The sequence below is a fragment of the Aotus nancymaae genome, unplaced genomic scaffold (genome assembly GCF_030222135.1).
Source record: "Aotus nancymaae isolate 86718 unplaced genomic scaffold, 86718_ANA_hifiasm-v0.15.2.pri h1tg000021l, whole genome shotgun sequence".
Classification (NCBI taxonomy): domain Eukaryota; kingdom Metazoa; phylum Chordata; class Mammalia; order Primates; family Aotidae; genus Aotus; species Aotus nancymaae.
The window spans coordinates 7,461,998-7,483,334 of NW_026988433.1; the positions used below are offsets into that span (position 1 = coordinate 7,461,998).

General features: G+C 41.9%; 1 protein-coding gene across 1 annotated transcript in view; it reads right to left on the reverse strand.

The window, feature by feature from the left end:
- Window positions 1-1,788: 1,788 nt before the first annotated feature.
- TMEM132B (transmembrane protein 132B) overlaps window positions 1,789-21,337 on the reverse strand; it is a 312,206-nt gene continuing 292,657 nt past the window's right edge. Inside the window, exons 6-9 of the mRNA XM_012447182.2 lie at window positions 19,451-19,656; window positions 13,496-13,766; window positions 11,452-11,643; window positions 1,789-10,537 (exon numbers count right to left, since the gene is read on the reverse strand). Of these exons, the coding sequence (XP_012302605.1) occupies window positions 9,392-10,537; window positions 11,452-11,643; window positions 13,496-13,766; window positions 19,451-19,656 (1,815 nt within the window). The 3' untranslated portion in view covers window positions 1,789-9,391. The remainder of the gene's footprint in view (window positions 10,538-11,451; window positions 11,644-13,495; window positions 13,767-19,450; window positions 19,657-21,337) is intronic.

A 21,337-nucleotide genomic window follows, 5' to 3' on the forward strand; every position in this document is an offset into this window, starting at 1 on the left:
TTCATGCTAACAATTTTTAGGATAAGTATCATTTAAATATTTAGAATACTAAAGAATCCATTTTCAACAGCATTGATCCATAGTAATTTGTAGCACCAAGCAAGATTCTCCATTACGTGCAACTTAAGCCAAGTTTGAGTTCAATCCACCACGAAAACTCACCTGTTGATTAACCTTGCCCCAAGGTGGCGTCAGATGTCCTGATGATGGTGCCTTCTCGAGTTCTGTTTTACATCTTTGTTTATAGGAGTGTCAAGGCATGAAAGAAATGGTTGTAGCTCAGCTATTTTCTGTTCATAAAGTAATTGCCCCTTGCATGAAGGGAAGGAATTTCTGTAAACAATTCCTTATATCTAGAGTAGTGCTGCCCATGCTGTTGGCTTAGAAACTGCCACAGACCCATGTAACTACCACAGGGAGCATGGATGTTGGCTTAAGATTGCCACGGTTATCTGAGAAAACTTGACACTGTCATGGGCGGGTATTTGCCTTTTTTTCTTTTCTTTTTGTTGGCTTGTTTTTCTGCCTTGAATGTTAACTATGTGTATCATGAAGATCAGTTATGAAATTCACCAATTAGCATTGTGTTTACATGTATTTACATCTATTAAGAACTGCGCTTTCTGGCAGAAAGTAATATTCCTCTGCTTTAATTAAAGCTATGCATGTTTTCAGTAAAGAATAATGTTTCTATTTCTTTTTTTTAATATTTTATTGTACTTTAGGTTCTGGGGTACATGTGAAGAACATGCAGGATTGTTGCATAGGTACATATATGGCAATGTAATTTGTTGCCTCCATCCCCATCACCTGTATCTGGCATTTATCCCCATGTTATCCCTCCCTAACTCGTTACCCCCCACTGTCCCTCCCCTAGTACTCCCCCACCACTAATGTTTCTATTTCTTTAAGTATACCTTGATTTTATAGGTCTTATATCTTACCAGGAGGACCCAATTTAAAGCAAAAGTTGAATGTTCTGTAACCTATAATCAACCCACACATAATCTATTAAAATAGCAAAATATCATTTCTTGGATATTTGCTTTTCTAAAGCTGAATTCTGAGAGATTTTAGTTAGCAATTGCAGACTTTAGTTCAGGCAACACAGCCATTAAAGCCAATTGTCTGGAGAGCTTAGGGATACGGCATGTTGAGCATCCTTTGCCTGGTTAAGATTTGCAGAGCAGTAGATACTCAATGCATTGAAATATTTCAGTTGTTATGGAGTTAAATGAAAGACATCCCAAGACGATGAACATGAACTGGAATTTTTGGTGCCTGAATGAGCTTTCCTGCCACTCAGACTTCATATACAGTTTCCTGCCACTTCAGACTTTTCCCTACAGGCAGAGACATATCTGAAGAAAGATTTCTCTCTCATAAAAACTCAACTTTGTCAGCTTTAAAGAAAAATGGAATTCTCTTGCCCTTTTCCAAGAATTGAGCTTGCATGTCTTAGTTATAGACATTCATGGGCCACCACCATCTTCTTTCTGGAAGGTCCCTTCCTAAGATAGAAAAGGGCCCAACATGATGCTTTTCCAAAATGTTTTCCTTGGGGCCCAAGAGCCAGCCTATTTCTCTGGAAATCTTGCCCTCATGCTTAACTAAGCCATTGTTTTCCTCTTATTCTCAAGATCTCAGCCCATAACTGTGGTCAAGAACCTGAAGACATAGCTTCCTCTAGGCTAGACTTAAGGACATCCAAACATCTGCCTCTGAATACCTATTTGAAGAAAAGATTATTTCCTGGAGCCTACTAATTAATTGTTTTACTATAACAAGGAATCATCCAACATGTTTTATTTCTTCTTTTTCAAAATGTTTAGAAGTGCCTTTACAGAGACATTAAATACACGGTGGAACATACACAACAGATCATACTGAAACCATAGGTAATATCATGAGATAGATACATTATACAAAAAGGTATATAGAAGCACAATGTCATAACAGCATGCTCTGTTTATAATAGCTGGCATTGACCAGGGAACAAGAATCCGATTCAGAAATGTGGAAAGTAAGGGATAACACCTTTTCAAATGCCAGACAAAATTTGTCCCCACTGTTTGCTGCCTCACGATCACCCCAAAGTGCACTACTGGCTGGGCTGTGTAGGTTTGGCCACTCACTGTGTTCTGCAGCTGAGATCAGGTCCACCTGCCTGAGAAGAGTGTAAGGCTGGGAACTGATACATAAGCACAAATTTCAATTTTGAGACAACAGCATGTGCTGTAGACACACATTATACATAAGCAGTATTGTAAAAGTCATTTGCCATGAGAAGACACACACTACCTCCCTCCAAGAGCACGGGTCTGCTGCACAATACGCACTACGTGGATGTGACTCTCTTTCAGTGTTTCTCAGCCACTTATTTTTCCCTTGGTTTGATCATTTCCATATTACTTAATTCTCCACTCTCAGCCTTTCATAGTTGTGATGTTTGCTTAGACCCACCATAATGTGTGGGGAATACCTAGAACACCACTGTAATGGAGGTTGGACAATTGGTTTTGTTCTTGGAATCCACATTAAATGGGTGCCCTTTCTAGAAATCCAAAATAAGGCTCTCAGTCGAAGGATAACTACAGAAAGGAAGTCACGTGGAGATCGAGTCCCTCCGTGGGCCAGTCCATCTTTGGGCATGTGAACTGGTGGCTCTAGGATAATTCACTGCCCTGCAGCAACTGAGACGGCAATAGGTCCGATGTACACTTCCAGGTGTGCCCGATGGAAACCGTCGCCAACCAGATTAATGAAATGAGATGCCTGAATGTGCTTGTCAATGCCAGATGTGTGCTCCTTCTCGGCCTGTAATATTCATGGAAATGGAAAATGCTTGTGCTATGTGGGAATATGCACGGATAAAACAGAGATCCTAAAGCGGTTATGATGGAGGAAAAAGGCACGCTCTTTGAGGAAGCATCTCTAAGAGAAATAACTATATCATATGGTCAGTGTCGACACTGGCATTCTGTTATTTCATTCAGAAAGTCAAATTGTTACAAAGGAGGTAACGATAACGTGGCAGACTATTTCAGCTCCAGCCTTATCATGGGAAATAGAAAGCTTCACTTGCTTTTTTGGCCAGAGGAAGTAAAGAACGGTATGTCAGGTCAAAAGTTTAAGTCATCCCAAAGAAGTAATATTTCCAAATAGGGTTGAAAAAATCAGCATCACATAGACCCCAAATCCCAAAGCAGCATTCATCTCTCTGTTTGTAAAGTGCTTTACTCCAATGGGCAATGTAGATGTATAGAGAGGTCTTCTATCCTCTCAGTTCCTGCAGCATCTAAAGAAACTCCCATGAGACTTTTGTCTTTAACATAAAATTGCAATGTTTCATTTGAACAACTGACCAAGAGCAGCAATTAAATCCAAAGAAATTTTAAAGGCATCTCATAGAATATGAAGATTGTCCAATACTGTAAGTTGATAACATTATTGCTTTCTTGGACTGGGAAGATAATTTCCCTAATGAATTTGAATGGTTATTTCTTATCTGGAAAATGATGGTGTCCTATTTGTCTTGAGTCATGGAATAGTCTATAAACCCAGATTAAAATGTTTCTGCATTTTTGTATTTTAAAAAATTTCTGAAAGCAAACAACAAAAATACTCCAGAACTTATCTCAATTATATAAAACCACAAAGAAACTAACAGGCATTAAGGATTTCAATACCAAAAAATTTCAAATGCCACATTTGCATTTTGCACTCACACACAAAACCTAAATATAAAGCATTCATTCTTTTACGAATCTCGTTTCAAACTTTCTTTTATCCTTTTTTTGAAACATATTTTACTAAACCGTATATGTGCACATACGCTGAGATCTGGGGAGAACCAGTTAAGTTCTTTTGGTTTTTTGTTTTGTTTTGTTTCTGTTTGAGACAGTCTCGCTCTTGTTGCCCAGGCTGGAGTGCAGTGGCGTGATCTCGGCTCACTACAAACTCCACCTCCCAGGTTCAAGTGATTCTCCTACCTCAGCCTCCAGAGTAGCTGGGATTACAGGCATGCGCCACCATGCCTGGCTAATTTTTGTATATTTAGTAGACACAGGGTTTCACCATGTTGGCCAGGCTGGTCTCAAATTCCTGACCTCGGGTGATCCGCCTGCCTTGGCCTCCCAAAGTGCTGGACTGGTTGAGTTCTGTGTCAGTGCTCCCATGTTCCAGGGAAAAGACAAGGAGGAAGCCGTTAGTGGAAAACAGGTACCCAAAGTGCTGAGAAGTAATTCTCATGGGGCTGGGGTGCATAACCTGGGAGCATATTTGGCTTTTTGTCTGCCAATAGTTTAGAGGTGGGAAATCCTGCCTCAGTTTGACATAGCCAACTCCTGTGTTTACACCCAGTTACTTGAATGATTTCTGAAGAGCCTGGAGAGAGATAGGCTTGACATTGGGCATTTATTATGACATGTCAAATTATTGCCAAAGAGGCATAGCTACTCATCCTGAAAGTAAGGAGGAGCATTTGCCAGCATGCCAAAAATGACTCTGCAGTTTTAAGAAATACACACACACCAACAGAGAGCCTCTAGCCCCTCTAGGAACTTGGCAAATGCATGGCCTGTCTTTCAGCTGAAACATCTACATCAGCCTCCCAAACAGAATCCCCACCTGTCCTGTGATTTTCTGATGTCTCTAGAGCTCTGCCTGTTTTGGGAACCTCAGCACCCTGCCCCAAACACATATACAAAACCAAGCCATTGACAAGCAAACACCAAAGGGTGGACAGAGGTCAAAGGCTCTCAAACACCACAGCATCGTGCATTTCAGCATTGACTTTCAACATAATTTGACCCTGGACGGGGCCATGAGAACAGGTGCCCTTTTTCTGAGTCATCTGGAGAGAAGCTTTCCACGGCCTACTAGGAGAACAAATAAGAAATGTTTTACAAGTAAGATGTTGGCAACTTTTAAGAAATGTTTTCCTTTGATGTCTATTTATTACTGCATCAAGGGTATTAAAATCCCTGGCTGAAAAGAAAAATACATCTATAATATAGCCAACCATGCAGCTGCTTTAGGGAACATGCAGATAAAACAACAAAACAACCGAAGAATGTTTAAATGTTTATTTTCATGTTAAAAACGATGTGTTACCCTGTGGTTAGAATATACCTTTATGCTGAAAAATGAAGTCACTTTATTTCTGAAATATTTCCAGAAAAAAAGAAAAGGAAAAATCCAAAAGTAATGAAGAGTAAGATGAAAATGTTCTGGCAGATTCCATCAACAATCCCAACATAAGCCATGTCCTTTCCAGGCCAGAATTCCAAATTCAGTGCATTTCATGATGTTAGGTCTCAAATGTTTTTCCCATGATAAGTTTAGGTATTTTTGAGTGGGATGTCTGTACATTTAAAAGCTACAATTTTGCATGCTTTCATTTTTAAAAACTCAGTGTTTCATTGTATTGCCTATATTACATACAAAAATATCCGCTATCCATATTTTAGCATAACTTTTCCACCATCCATACCATCCCTTTACATGGCAGGTGATATGCATTACATTACATGTATATAATTTTAATAAAGGGGAGGGTTGCTGAGTTTATAAAACGGTCTATCATGTCATTTACAGAGAATGAAATGGAGAATCAAGACCACTTTTAGGCAATTAGAGTAGAAAACACATTGGTGTCCATGACATGTAGGGTTCAGATGAAACCACACTCTGTGGTGCTTGCTGTGAGACTGAATAGCTCCCTGAAAGAGCCTTCATAGTTCTCTGACAGGGCCCCAACATCCCAGCAATGGGAAGACCTCTTTCTAAAAGAATGAAACAAGAATGCTGACCCAAATGCACAAAGGTGGATGTTCTAAAACTTAAAAGTTAGCAAGTTACAAATTACGTAGTCTACAGATGTGGCAATGGGACAAAAATTAATCAACTTTCCCCCTGCATGACTATAAAACTTCTGTCTAGACAGTAAAGATTATTATCGTCTGGGAATTTATCCTGGCCAGCGTGCAATATGCAACAGCTAGGAAGTCAATTATTCCTTCTTGTGGGACACGTGGAGTATTCTGAGGTTTTCCAGGTGTGGTTTTTCCAGGGTAAACTTCTATTGTCTTTTCTTCTTGCCTTCTCTGAAATGCAACACACCTGTGCATTTAAGCATCCGTTCTTTGGTGTGGCAGCTGCTTCTTGATTCCTGTGCTCTGACCTCTACTGCAGCACATCTGGACCCTGGAGGCAGCGATCGCAATCCTCAGCTGTTCCAGGTCGAATGCTGGTCATCTAGCATCTGAACCTCCCTTCGTGTGACCACAGAGTTCACTCTCTGGTGCCTCGTCAAGAGGCTTGCTGGTGTCTCCCTTAGGGGGAGGCTGAGCATTCCATTCCCATGGGAGAGGAAGGGACTTTATAAATGTTTGGTTCCAGTTATTTATCAAGACTAATAATTTGGATATATCAGCCATAAAAATCCTGGAAAATCCGGGCAAATGCATGGTCCCCAGAAAATTATATTTCATGGCTTAATAGCTTATATCTTTATCCCCATTTTAGATATTTTGGGGTATAGTGCCTAACAGTTGTATATTGACTAGCTGGAAAACAAGGTGCTATATAACCCATGGTTTATAATCTTCGGGAAATATTTAGAGGAGGAAATAATGAGATTCTGTCATGAGAAATTGTATCTATGCCAAATCAGAGAACAATTGACAGTCACTGTTGATTCTTACTAAATAGTTTGTTCCCTGGCCCTTCAGTATTCACTCACACACGCGCGCACACACACACACACACACACACACGGGCATATGTATGTATATGTGTTTATATACATCTGGGTGTGGGTTATATGGTGGAAGGAACCCTTCCTCCATGGCCTTCCATTTGAGTATTATTTTGAACGGACTGGATTTTAACACAAAGGAGCAAAGGTGGCTACACAGGGGTTATATCACTCAGGGTGACTCTAAGTCATCACAAGAAGCATCTTCAGGACTGCGGCCAGTTTCCAGCCCTGCTGAGAAACCACTGGCATGTTCGAATGCTCCCCAGTTTGCTCCCTGCACCCCATCAAGCACTGCCATCATAGAGAATGCTCTAATTTGTATGATCCTTAATAACACTCCCCATGACAGTGATAATTTCCTTTACCTCCTCCCCAGTTATACCCCCTACCCAAAGTCTCACTTTACCAGTGGGCGGGACCCTACTGTGTGTGTGAGAGAGTTCCTCCCCGTCCAGCAGACGTTCTTCATTTTCACAAATGAATTCCCAGGATTTCCGGAATGCTAAAGATCCAAAGGGAGAGAGGACTGAAAAGCCTCACAGGAGGAGCCAACTCACCGGATAGCTACCTGTCAATCAGCACACGAACTTTCTTCCATCCTGCATGGTTGGTCCAAGCTACCTCACCACCAAACTCTTTGGAAAGCTTTTGACTGACTGAGGAATCTTCCCAAAAAGTGTCAGCCATAGCTTTGCAAACTCCTTTTGTAGCTAATGCCTGGCTCTTCTCGCTTCTTTATCCCACCAAACCAAACTATTTTTGGAACTTCGCCAGCTTCGGTTCCTAAGCCCCATTTTACAGAACTCACTGAACACTGGGCTCTGGAGGTCAAGCCTACTTCGCTTGCAATTTTAGCACTGTTCACAAACACACTGTGGTCCTGTGGGCCAGAGATACAGGAAGAAGTTTTTGGCTGCCACGTCATGGCTAGAGGAGGCTGGGTTGTCAGGTTCCCATCCAAGGAAATCCATAATAAAAGAACAATGCCTCCCTTTGGATTAGCTCAGTTATCAGCCATTTAAATGGAGTCAGGGCACTGCTCCAGGTGACCTCCTGCATATCTTTCCTACTTTGGGCCTTTGAAATTATATTTCTTAGAGATGAAAATGGCTCAGTAAAGCTCATAATGAGGCATACCAGTCCAGTGTCTACTTTTCCAACAATACTATCGTAATAAATGTGATCACATTTTGCTAATTTGAAATTCTTGCCTTGCTTAAGACCGTTCATGATGGTATTAAAATAACATTTTTCTGTAAACATGATGTAGGAGTTCTTTCTTTTTTTCTCTTGCCATTTTGATTTTTCAATAGCTGTGGTTTAAATTTTTTCTTTTCTATAACGGCTGCTTCTTGAGTTCTGGAACAGTCATTTATTTGTATGGATTTTGGGGGAAAACCCACTGCTTCTCTCCACAAATGTACACCCTGTGAACACTTTATCTCTGCCAGAGTCATGATTTAGATTTTTTTTGTTTGGTCATTGTATGGATGGATTTCTATATATTGCTAACTTGAAATATCATTCTACTTACTTAAAAAAAAGAAACTTTTATTCTGGTAAAATGGAAAGTATAATCTGCAGCTATTTCCTAGGCAATTTCCTTTCTATGTAGGTCAATTCTACTTTAAGACTTCAGTTTTGATAATGAATTGTGTTGGCCACAAAGCACTTGTATAAATACAGCTATGTTGGGGCCTTTCTACCCTCAGAAATGCACTCTAGGAGTTCCCCCATGAGTTTTCAACAAGCAGAGAATAAAAATAAATGTTTGTGACTGACAATTTTTCTCCAAATTTTTGAAACTTCATGTAGAAAACTGTAAAGAGATGGCCCTCCCTCACTGTATATTAACATTTTAAGTAAAACCCTTTGTCCCAGTGTTATTCAAGAAAGTTCAGCAACAAAAGGAAGGAAAAACAAAGTGAGAATAAGCTTCTTAGATACTGTCCCTAGATGAGGAAGTGCAGAAAACTGGAAAAAACCTGATATCCTGCATGGAGACCCAGGAAACAACATGGCATGGCAAATCCCAGGGAAGAAAACTCATGTGTAATCAAACAGAGCTCAAGGAAAAGACTGAAATTTCTGCTCTTCATGTTTCAAAAAGAATTCCAGAGGTCAAAGGAACAGGTGCAGGTGCAAATGTATATAAAAATAATGAGCAGCGCTCATGACAAATCAGGATAGCTACATTCAGTCATCTTTCGTGTATGTCTAAACTCAGGCCAAGGGGCAATAAGTGTCCACTGTGCTTTAAAAGGTCTAGGAATAGAAAAATCAACACCAAATCCTTTCTAATTCCACGTGGCCGTTTGTCACGAGATGACTAACAACGTCTGGGGGGTCAGGTTTAATACATTTGCACTGAGCTAGTACCAAGCAGTCCATAAAACTGTTGTCTTAGAATTTCTCCAGTCCCCACATGCGGCTGTTTTAGAGGCATTTCCAGGCTTCAAACCCAGCTTCTATAGCTCTCCAGACCTCTTTTACCTGCTTAGAAAGGGATCCCACCAGACCTCCACAAATCAAACTTTGTTAAATCATCCCCTATTGCTGATCAAACTCACTGCTCCAGCATTCAAAAAACAGAAGGCATAAAGGTGAATACAAACATAAGAAAGGAGTTTACATCTGGTCTTGCAGTCTTTCCATATAGTCTCTAAAGTCCTGTGAATCCCCCAGCCCCATATCTTGGCAGACCCACTTGATGTTATCATCGCTGTCAAACAGGATGGAGTTGGTGTACGGGCCGCCGTCCTCTGGGAGGATGGTGGTGTAGGAAGTGAACTTGACTCTCTTCCTCTTTGGGCCCGAAGAATTCATAGGTTCATTTTTAATGTCTTTCTCATAGACATAGTCAGAAGGTCTGAGCAGTTGACTATGAAAAGTCTTCTGGGAACTGCCGTTCAGAAGGAAGTTCCTCTCCTCGAACTGCAGGCCCCTGTCTATCATGGTTGTGCACTCCTCCGACGGGAGTGTAATGTCAACAGGGTTCTCCAAAAGTTCCACTTCATTCCCAAGCCAGACCCAGTCGTGGGAATGGGGGATGTTGCCCTGCTCGCTCACAGCAAACCTTTTGTGTCTGTATTTCCAGGCAAACGCCACGCAGTTGATCAAGAACACCAGAATGGCCAGGCAGAAGACACAGAGCAGGGCATACATGCCGATCTCCAAGTCCGTTAGCCCCCTTGAGGTCATCGTGAGGTCACTAGGATTATTGGGGTCCGGTGACTTCCCTTGAGTGGGGAAGCTTGTGAAGGCATCTGGACCACCACTTCTGAGTGACTTGTTCTTCCCTTCCGTGGGAGACTGGGGGGTTGTGCTTTTGTTGGTACTTTCCTCTCGGCCAGCAGGGGCGCCATGGTGGAACCATTCCTGAACTGCTCTCTCCTGGTTTCCTTCGCGCTCTATGGAATTACTGAGGTGGTCCTTGTATTCCCGATTTATGCCCTCAATATCGTTGCTGCCTCCTTGGTGCTCATCACTACTTGGTTCGAATTTGACCTTGACATTTCCTTTACCCACAGCAAGAACACTCTTCCTCTTGGTCTTCTGACAGGGTTCACTAATCATCATTTCTAACTTAATCAAAGGCCCTTGTCCTTCACCCTCTGCAACCACAACTGGCCATTTGGACTCAAGGTTTGCCTGGACAGACACCACCATTTCATCCAATGATGAGACAGTAACTGAATAATCCTTGGGATCGTAAATGTCTAAAGGTGTCACCGAACCATCACTGAGCAAAATCCAAGAACTTACTATTGCTTCCTAAGGAAAATGAAACCAAAGCATTATGTTATAATCAGATTCCTTCCAATGTGAAAACATAAATATAATTTCCTATGTAAATTTTTTTAATATAAAGAGAAAATTTCTATGGTTTTATAATCTTGAACAGTTCTTGTTACACCTTGAACTGGCATCAATAATGTGCTGTGGCCTCACTGGTATGAGGAATAAATATTTTAATCAATGCATTAAACTATAAATTAACTATTGCATACATACAATAGACTTTGACTTTGACCTTTTAAAAAACACTTCGTAAAATTAGGCAATTTAACTGAATCAATTTCAGGTGCAACGAATCAGGCTACTGCTCAAGATAATATCACTGTGAAAGTTCTCCTTTGAGAAGCCAGTGCTGATGAAGCAAAACATGCACTGGCTGGAAGGACTCGGGAAGATGCATTGTGAGGCAGGCTGGCTTGAATGGCACAGCGGCCCTGGTATCCTAGAAATGATTTATAGAAATTTAAAGATGGGAGGAAGTTTTAGAGTTGACCATAATTATTGTAAACAGTAGCAATTTGGTGCCTATTAGCCATGCTTAAGTAGCTGAAATGGAATTTCCAAGTATCAAAAACCATCCGCTTTGGCAAAAGCGAACACATGTGATCCTTTGGTCACCATCTAGCAGCAGGCTGTGCCTGGCACTGATAAGCCCAGCAGAAAGCAAATGGCATTTGAGGATGTGGTCAGTGTGAAAAGCACGTAAGAGGAAATGTGTCTAAGCCACTGAATACTTTTCTCAGAGACAGGGCAGCCTGGGTAAGAAGCAAGCAGCTTCAAGAAGTCCCAGTCCCAGGCAGGAGGGGTCTCCTGCTCTACTTTGCAGGATGTGCTAACCAAGAGAGAAGTCGTCTCCACTGACCAGGGACGCAGACCCCTGGGACACTCACCTGCTGTGGTGACTGAAGAACGTCCAGGGCAGTGGCTGTGGAGACGATGGCCCTTTTGTCTGCTCGATGTGGCTGCAGTGAGAGAGACATGCCAGCCACGAGCTGCACCCCCAGCTCTGCGATGGTCACTCGGTCATCCAGGACAGTTACCGTCTTCTCAGCCAGGATGGAGTCCGAGAGCGGTGAGAGGACCTGAAAAGTAGGTGAGGAGGCTCACGCATCTCTGCTCCTCATAAGCACCGTGGATCCCTTAACTGAGGCTCCCAACAAAGTATCTCCCAGCCCTCGGCTCAATGCATGCACTTGCGGGAATCAGTTAGGAAAGCGTTAATGCTGATGTTCAATCACACTTGACAATCATAGGAGTTTTATAAAGATCATCCTGGTCTATTTACTTTCCACTGATTTTTATGTCATGATAACAGCAGTGTATTTTCTGCAAGAAGCCTGATTTAATTTAGAGGCAATAACTAAAAAGTGTCCATTGATATTAGGCACTCAAAGAGCAAGATTTTCCCAACAATTAATATTTGGACTTTGAAAATGGCAGAACTGTGGTAAAACACTTCAAGAAATGGTGCCTAGCCATCTTCTCCCACTCGTATTCCTTCCAGCAGGCAGGCAGATGTTTATTTTGGGATGATCACTGTAGGCCACTGGGCCATCACTGCATAAACCAGGAAGCACTGTAGGAAAGGGAGCCTTGGAGCCCTGAGGGGTCGTCCTCCTAATTTAGCAGCTACTGTCCAACCAGGTGTGCCTAAGGCCTGGAGAGGAATACATGGCAGGCAGAATTTCTAGAGTGGTCCCCCGAAAGCCACCCTGCCCTAAACTCTGGTTCCTGTGAACAGAATGAGAATGCACTTTCATGATTATGTTGTGTGATATGGCACAGTTGGCCTTAAAACAGGGAGGTCATCCTGTGTTACTCAGGTAGATCCAAAGTAATCACATGAGCCCTCAAAAGATAAGACCTTTTCTCGGCTAGGGGCAGAAGGGGAAGTCAGAGATTCACAGTGTGAGAAGGACTCCATCCAGCCACTGCTGAAGGCAGAAGGGACCACGTGACGAGGAATGCAGGTGGCCTTGGAGCAAAGTGACCCCTGGCGACCCCTGACTGACAGTGTGCAAGAAAACAGGGACCTCAGTCAGTGCTCAAATCACAAAAAACTAAGTTCTGCCAACAGCCTGAAGGAGCTTGGAAGCCACGTCTTTCCCAAACTCCCAGATAAGAGCCCAGGCCAGCCAAGACCAGCCGAGACCTGGAGTTCAACGTCATGGCACCCTAAGCACAGAATGCAGCAAACCCACACAGACGCCTGACCTGCGGAAATATTAGCTGACTGATGGGTGTGTTTTAAGCTGCTAGTTTGTGGTAATTTATTACACAAAAAATAGAAAACACAGAAATAACATGTTTCATCCAGCTTTGTCAAAAATATAGCTTTGGCTACAATAAAATCTGACTTAGTTAACTCTGAGCAGAAATATTTTAAATTTATATAAGGAAATATTCTGTACCATTTCTGCATAATTATCCTGTTTAAATTGGCCAGGAAATAATTTTACTATCACTATGATAAAGAATATTTAGCTATGAATTATTATATTTTTAAAATTTTTTGTCTACTGTACAAGGTATGATGGAACTAAATGGTTAAGCTTCAAAGTTAGGAGGGAAAAAACCAGCTTTCAGCAGTTCAACCACCTTCTCTTAGTGATATACAAAACGGAGAGTATGATACTGGGGAAAAAGTTTATACTACATGCTTCATTTAGCCTTCTTGGTAAAAGAGATTAGATATTTTTCTCAACTCTCTAAAATACAAAACTTAATCTGAGTATAGGTTATTAAAATTGGTGAATGCTCTGTTGCATCTCATGATTCTCTTACAAACAAACAGATGCAATACACGCACACTGGCACACGTTCACGTGCACGTGCACACGTGCACACAGACATACATCTGCACAACTGCATCTACCTGGCCACTCACCAACACAGACTGGTGTTAGCAAAGTGGCAATGCGTGGTGGCACGTACCTGCACTGTGGTTATGCCCGGCTCCCGACCAGCCAGGGTCCTGCCGTCCTGTAACTGAGCGATTTTCGGCTCCTCCACCTTCATGAACTCGGTCACGAGGTCAGTGATGTCAAACTGCCAGTCCGGGCCCAGCATGTAGGTCAGCTGCCCTAAGTCAGGCGACTCGGCCACAAACTGGGTGAGGACGCGCACCGTGGCGTGCTGGTACTGCAGGGAGCACCCTCGTCCCTTCTTCTCTTCATCGTCCTCGTCTTCACTTTCCCGGGTAGGCCTGGAGCACAGGGAATCAAAACAGAATAAAGTCCTCATTGTTAAGAAGTTCTACGTGCCCTTGTTTTTCCGATTCTAGGTGAGCCCACAGAATGAAATGAAATGGTCTTTCTCCTGCCAGACCTGCTCAGCCATCTATCCATCCCCTGTTCATTCACTTATTCTATGAGCACACTTTGGTGATGACCATGTGCTTCGTGTTTGCAACAGGAATGTCAAGGGCAGCTCCTGCCTTCCTGACCCAGACAGAAGCTGAAGCTCTGGCCTTAGTGTCCTGGAAACTGCTAATTTTAAAACCATTCCCCTGTGGGAATGAGGCAGAACCTCTGGCCTATGGAGGGAACCTAAGATATGAGTCAGAACTGCTGTTGAGATTCCTGCTCCAATTCCTTCCATTGGGCCTCACGCCAAGTTCTCTACCCTCTCACAGGTTCAGCTACCTCTCCTTGGAAATGAACATAGGAACAGCTGGCCCTTTCCTCCCTCACAGTTGCACAGGAGGATCAAGTAGGTCGAAGTGTGATGACACCTCAGGGACGGCCCTTTAGGAACCCCAGACCAACCAGGAATCATCAGCACTGGATGGTTCTAACACCCGACCTCCTCATAGGCTGAGACCCTCTAGTCTACAGAAGCAGCTTCCTGAGCTTATGGCCCTAAAGTTTGCCAGAGGATCCTCTCCTTCCATGGTCCTTCCCTAATCTAAAATCACTGCTTTGTGAGCAAAACTGCTCATGACACTGCTAAAACATCTGAAATGTGTCTCTCCTGTTACCCGTCCTGGCTTCTCCCTTCCTTCCTTATGGCTCTGGCCCTTTCTCTCACCCTAGCACCTGCTATCCTCTAACCTCCACCTGTCCACAATCCACCCTGAGAAAGTCTCTCTGGCTCTTCAATTCCAGAACCTTCCCCTCAAGACGTAGCTGTCCTATGTCCCTTTATGAGAGCGCTTTGTTTGGTGGCTACTGACCAGTCTGTGCCTGGGGATTGTGTCAGGGGAGAAAGGAGAATGACTCATGCATGCTGAGTTAGACCTACTGTGTGCCCTCTTCCACGTGCTTACATAAGTATAAGACCAGACATCGATTGCCATGCTGCACACAACATCTGTGCATATTTAATTCATATGATCTTCACATACCCCCAAAGAGCGAGGTTGAATTACTTCTCTGATCTTACCAATGAGGAAACTGAGACAATGGTTTCTGTGGTCACTCAGCCAGGGCCACACAGCTGGTCGTCTCCCAAGGCAGGGTCCACAGCCAGACCAGCTGCCCCATCATGTGTGTCCCCTTCCTTTCTCTAGCTAAGTTCATTCATCTTCTCAACAGCTATGAAACATGTGCTTATTTTTGCATAAAGAAACCAGGCTCAGCGTGGTTAATATGTAGCCCAGATAACTGACAATTAGCAGCTCTGGAGCCAGCTCCATTTGACTTCCAAAACCCACCTTCTTTACAATATAACATTCTGCCTCCCTGAAATGTCTGAAAACTGTTTATAAAATGATAGAAAAAAATTTTCACCAGCACAATAGCATAGCAATTTTGGTTTCCCACAGTAAGAAATGAATATCTCTGTGGGTAACAGTGATGAGTTAAATGACAAAGAAACAGCATTCAATTTTTAAAAAATTGAATAACATACTGAAAAGGTATTCCCATTTTATTTTTCAGTCCTTCTGAATATGTCACAGGGAATGTCTCCGTTCTGTGCTAGGATGTCTTTAAAGCTTCTTGGAACTAGCTAGTCCATTAGTTAATAAAGACAAGCTCACCTAGGCAGGCAGCAGTGTCTACTCAGAATTTAACAACATTGTTTGGTTTTCTTTGTAATAATTTTAGGTTAAATTTATTTTATGATAAATGATACTAGTTGACCATTTGTGCTAGCAATGGGAAGTTTGCTTTTAACAAATGGGTAAAATTTAAGAAGAACACCACTAGGCTTGCGCTTCATTAAAATGTGGCAGAATTCATAAAAATGAATATATGAAATTTTAGAATTAAACACTAATGTTTAATTAATTGTGTTGATGTATTAATGAAACAAAACAATCATGTTATTTTAGGGCAGATGGTATCCTATTCACTTATTTAAACTTTTAAGCTCAAAATAATTACAAATTTACTAAAAGCTAAAAAAAAAAAATTACCAGGAGATCCTAAACACTCTGCCCAGTTTCCCAAAGTCAGCATCTTCCTAACTATAAGAAAATATCAAAACCAGGAAATTGGCAATGGTATACACAGAGCTTATTAACATACAAGCATCCCTTATTACAGTCTAATGATATCAAAGCTTTGCTGCTTTGAGTGTAGATACCTTAGTTTCCTCTAGGTCCCATTACTCTGACCACTTTTAAAAACATAATTGCTTTAAGTATGTTTCTCTGTCTATCCTAAGTACCACATCAGATAACGTCATAATTCTCACTTTCAATACCAAATATGATGTAAAAAATTGATGAGAAGAAAAGTCTATCCTATTTAACGCTGTTTTTGCTCATTCTATCATTCCTCTTTCCTTTCTGAAGTTCCAAATATTTTTCCATTATAATTTTTTCTGTCTACTGAAGTTCCATTAGCGATGCTTTCTAAGTTTTTGTTTATTTAAAAATGTCTTTATTCTCCCTTCATTCCTAAAGGATACTTTTGTCAGATAAAGAATTTGAGGCTGACAGTTCTTTTCTTTTAGTGCCTGAAAAATCTGCCAAGTCCTTCTGGCCTCCATGTTTTCAGGTGAGGAATTCATTGCCATTCAAATTGGTATAACTTCCCTCTGGATGTTTTTAAGACTTTGTTTAATTTTCAGAAGTTTAATTACAATGTGTCTTCACATGGATTTCTTTGGGTTTATCATGTTTGTGGTTTCCCAAGTTTTTTGAGTCTATGTGTTTCTGTCTCTTGACAAATTGGAGAGGTTTTCAGCCATTCTTTCTGTAAATACTGTCTGAGCCCTACACCTTTTCTCCTCTTCTTCTAGGATTCTAATAATGGACATTCTAGATCTTTTTTTATGGTCCCACAAGTCTCTGATGCTCTGTTCCTTTTTTTTCCCAAACCTATTTTCTCTGTTATTTAGATTAAGTTAATCGTATTATCTGTCCTCAAGTTCATTGATTTTATCCTCTGTCATCTCCATTGTACTGCTAACCCTACTGAGGGCTTTTGTTCTCCCTAGTTCCTATATTTTTCTATAATTTACATCTGGTTCTTTTTTATAAGTTATGTTTCCTTGCTGAGATATTTTTCTTTTCCATCGGTTCCAAGGCTATTTGTAATTTCTTACTGAAAGCTTTTTTTTCCCCCTTTGGTATGGCTGCTTTAAAATCCTTGTCAGATATTCTAACATCTGATTTATGTGGGCATTGGCGTCAGTTGATTGTCTTTTCTTATTCAAATTGTGGTTTACCTAATTCTTGGTATGACGAGTGATTTTTCAGTTATATTCTGGCCATTTTGTACATTATGACAGGAAACCCTGGGTCCAGCTGAAATCTATTTTAGTTAAATTTGCTTTGTTTTAGTGCATAGGTCCTAGCCTACTTTTGTACACTTAGGTTCTAGAGAAAATTTGGCTTTAGAGCCCTCAGGTGCTATTCTGGTCTGTTTTGTTCCCCTGGCACTGTGGATTCCCACATGAAGCAGGATTCCCACTTGAATGTGTCAGGGTTTGCTCACAGGAGACGAGGTCTCCTCCCTGGGCTGGGTGGAGGCTAAGAGACATCAGGCAGGCTGGGCAGTATCACTTCCCTGGGTGGCCCTTCAAGTTTCAGCAAAGGGTTTTAAAGATCCACCCTTGACCTTTGGTTTAAAGCACACTTTTCTGACAGTGAATCTCTTAATTTCTTCATCATTTGCTGTCTGGAGATGCTGAAAATTTCAACATCATTAGGTCCCTCTTTCTTTTGTCTGATAGCCCTTCCAAAATGTTCTCTCTTCTCTTGCATTCTGCTATTAGCAGCAAGATGAATCCAAGGTGCACATTCAGTAGTTTGCCTGGACTTCTCAGCTAACTACCTGGCCTCACTTGCTCTCTACACATCTGCAGGGCACAATCTTGCTAAGCACTCTGTCACTACCTAACCAGAATCCATGTTCCTCACCTCCCCCTGAATCTTCACTGGCAGCGTTTCTGAAGTTCAGATTTCTACTTACCATTTGTCCACAATGATCTCAGCTTTCTGTAAGGTGATTTGGGATTTCCCTGCGATGATCCTCATGCATCATCCTAAACATGTTTCTATTAACATTGTTCTACTAACAATCTGTTCAAGGCAGTTGAGGCTTTTTCCATTATGCTCCTCAAAATCTTCCAGCCTCCACTCACTGCCTGATTCCAAAGGCACGCTCGCATTTGAGGTATGCGTTACAGCTACACTCCACCACTGGGCAGCAATCTCTGCATTCGTTTTCTATTGCTGTGTAACAAATAATCTCAAACTTCATGTTTTAAAACAATGCCCAGACCAACACACTCACAGTTCTGCAAGCCAGTAATCCAGGCAAGCTCAACTGAATTCTCTACACAGAGATTTACAAGTTCAAAATTAAGGCGTCATTGGGCTGGTCTCTTATCTGGACGTGCTAGGGGAGAATCCACTTCTAAGATCAGCCAGGTTGTTGGCAGAATTCTGTTCCTAAGGTTATAGAACTGAGGCCCCATTTCCTGGCTGGTTGTTATTTGGAGGCTGCTCTCAGCTACTAAAGATTACCCACACTGCTCGGCAAGTGGCTCAATCCACATTCGTCAGCAAGTGACTCAACTCACCTTCAAAGCCAGCAATACATCATCAAGTTGTTCTCATCCTGAAATCTTCCCAACCTCCCCTTCTGCTACCAGTTGGCAGGAACTCTCTGCTTTCAGAGGACTTATCTGATGGGTCCCAACTCCTGGCAAATCTCTGTATTTTAAGGTCCATTGATTTGAGATTGTAGTTACATCTGTAAAATCCCCTCCCTCTCCCAGCACTACCAGATTAGTGTTTGAAGAAGCAGGAGATGGGAATGATGGGGAGGGAGAGTCATCTTTAGAATGGCCTACTATAGTATGTAACCATTCACTGAGCTCTTGGGACAACGCTTCAGTAATGTTATCATCCCTAACTGATAGATGAGGAAACTGACAAATAGGTTAAATCACATGTCCAACATCACACGGGTACAAGTTGTAAAGCTGGGGTTGAAACTCAGCAGTAAAATGAAGACTTACCCAGGTGGTTGGCAGGGGAATAAAAAACGCAGGCAGCCTTATCCCACAGCCCACACTCTCAACCAGTTGTACTGTGCTCCATGGATGAAGGCTGACATTTACAAGCAGGGGAACTGAGAGTGAATAACGTAGGAATGAACAATAGTGAAATGGAGAGTGGAAAACAGCTATGTCCTAATTGCCACGTCTTGTGCTAGGTGCTTATTATGCATGGCATTCATTTTACTGAATCCTAGCAACTATTCTATGAGGTTGTTACTATTACTATTATTACTATTTTCATTATAATTTCCTCATGTCAAGTTGCTAGTAAGTACTCAAGTCAGATCCATCTGAACCCAAAGCCCAGACCATGCTTCCCACCGGGGATGTTGCTTCCCAAGGGCTTGAGTCCCTGAGGGCCAATTTGCTTCCCACAAAGATCTGGACCCCAGGACGATCAGATCCACAGTCTTCTCTTTGATTCCTCACCTTCTATTGGCAGCAACCGGGATCCTCCAGCCCTTGATCTGGCTCAGCTCTGTGTCTGAGATCTCAATCTGCAGGGGGAGTCTGGGAGCCCAGACAGTGACCTCGAACTGGGAGGTGAAGTGCTGGTGGGTGAAGTTCACAATCGTGTCCACTTTGCTCTTCATTTCCTTCCCATTCACAAAAATGGAATCGCAGTTGTTGGAAACCTTTGGGGAGGAGGTAGAGCCTTGAGATGCATCAGGAGGAAAAGTACAAGCAAAAACCAACAGGGAAAGTTCATGAACTTCAGCAGCTCTGATTTATTAGACACCAAAACAACCCGATGAACAGGACTTGTACAAAAGGTAATTTGTAGGCACTAATTACTGACAAATACTGACAAATAGACCCCAGGAAAACTATTTTGTATTATAAAATACTGACAAGTAAAACCATTAACATAATTTAAGGGAGTTATATAACCTGTTGCCTTTTGTGTGTATGTGTGAGTGTCTTTCTTTACCTTACCTTTTTTATGTACTCAAACGATCACTAATCAAACCCCAGGTGCCTCATAGTTCACTCTTGCACCATATCTGAAGATGCATAAAAGGTTTTTATGTTACTAAAAATCCACATTATTCAAGTCATACTGAGGATCTCTGAAAAATCAGGAGAGCTTTGCACTAGATTAAAATCCTGGTAGGCGAAACAGTTGTGAAATGCATTAGAAACATGGATATAATTATTTTTGCCCCATTCAGCTATAATTTAGCAGAATGAATGTAGCATTTCACCATGGTCTTTTGACTCAGCACTTGGGGGTGCCCTCTCTAATGTGCATGCTTTAGTAGGCTGAGTATTAGACAATTTAAGTCCCCATTTTATTTCAGGATAAGCAAATACATTGTTGCTGAGTTTCTTTCCTGAACAATCATAAAAATATATCTATGTATCTAGATGGAGAGAAGAAATAGAAATCGCAAATCATTTCATGAGCAGAGGACACAAAATAAAAAGTAGTGTGCAACCTTTGCATTCATACTGCTGAGGGGCAGAGTCAAGCCTGGGCTGCTGGCAGGGCCCCCACCTCAACCAGTGGAGCCACCAGAGCCCCATTTTTGCAAGCCAGAAAGTAGGACTTATTCTTGTTGCTTCTTTTCCTCACTTGAATCTGTAACTACAACTCAGCCCTCCCTTTTGAGTCCCAGACACACACGCCCAGCTGCCTATCTGACATGGTCAAGTGAATGGCTCAAGAACAATGTCAGAAGTGCCAACTTCCAAACTTAAAGAGTAAACGTCAAAGTTGTTTGAGACAAATTATCACCTCCCCCTGACCCTGAAAAAACGGCATTAATATGAATGTGCTGCCTTGGAAATGAAGAAATCAGCCTTTTGCCAGCTAACAGCTCTACACTGTAGCTCGACATTGAAACCAAGGAGAACATAGCTGATGGGACACTGAAGACTCACCCTGCATCCCCAGTCACAGGGATGGATCCTTGTCACTTCCACTTCTCAACACCAATAATGTCTTTAGGAATCTTTAGGTATCATTAACATAGGCCACTAATTGGGAGATCTGCTAAAATCATTATGACTTTGACTTGATAGTCCATAAAGCAATGAACAAGGATTGATGGAGAGCTACCGCAATCCAGCTACATTCATTTGTGGAGCCCCTTTCCTATCCTGTCAGAACTTAGCAATCTCAAGTCTTTTTCCCTCCAGCCCTAATTTGGTAGTGGATAGAGCTACCATTAGGCCTGAGAGCTAATATGTCTCTCATCCCCAAAATTCTAAGGAGAGCTGAATATGGCATTTCTTTAACTTTTCAAATTAAAAAAGAAAAGAATCTACTTCTATCCCTCTCGTTGCTTTACTTTATAAAAAGAGAGAGAAAAA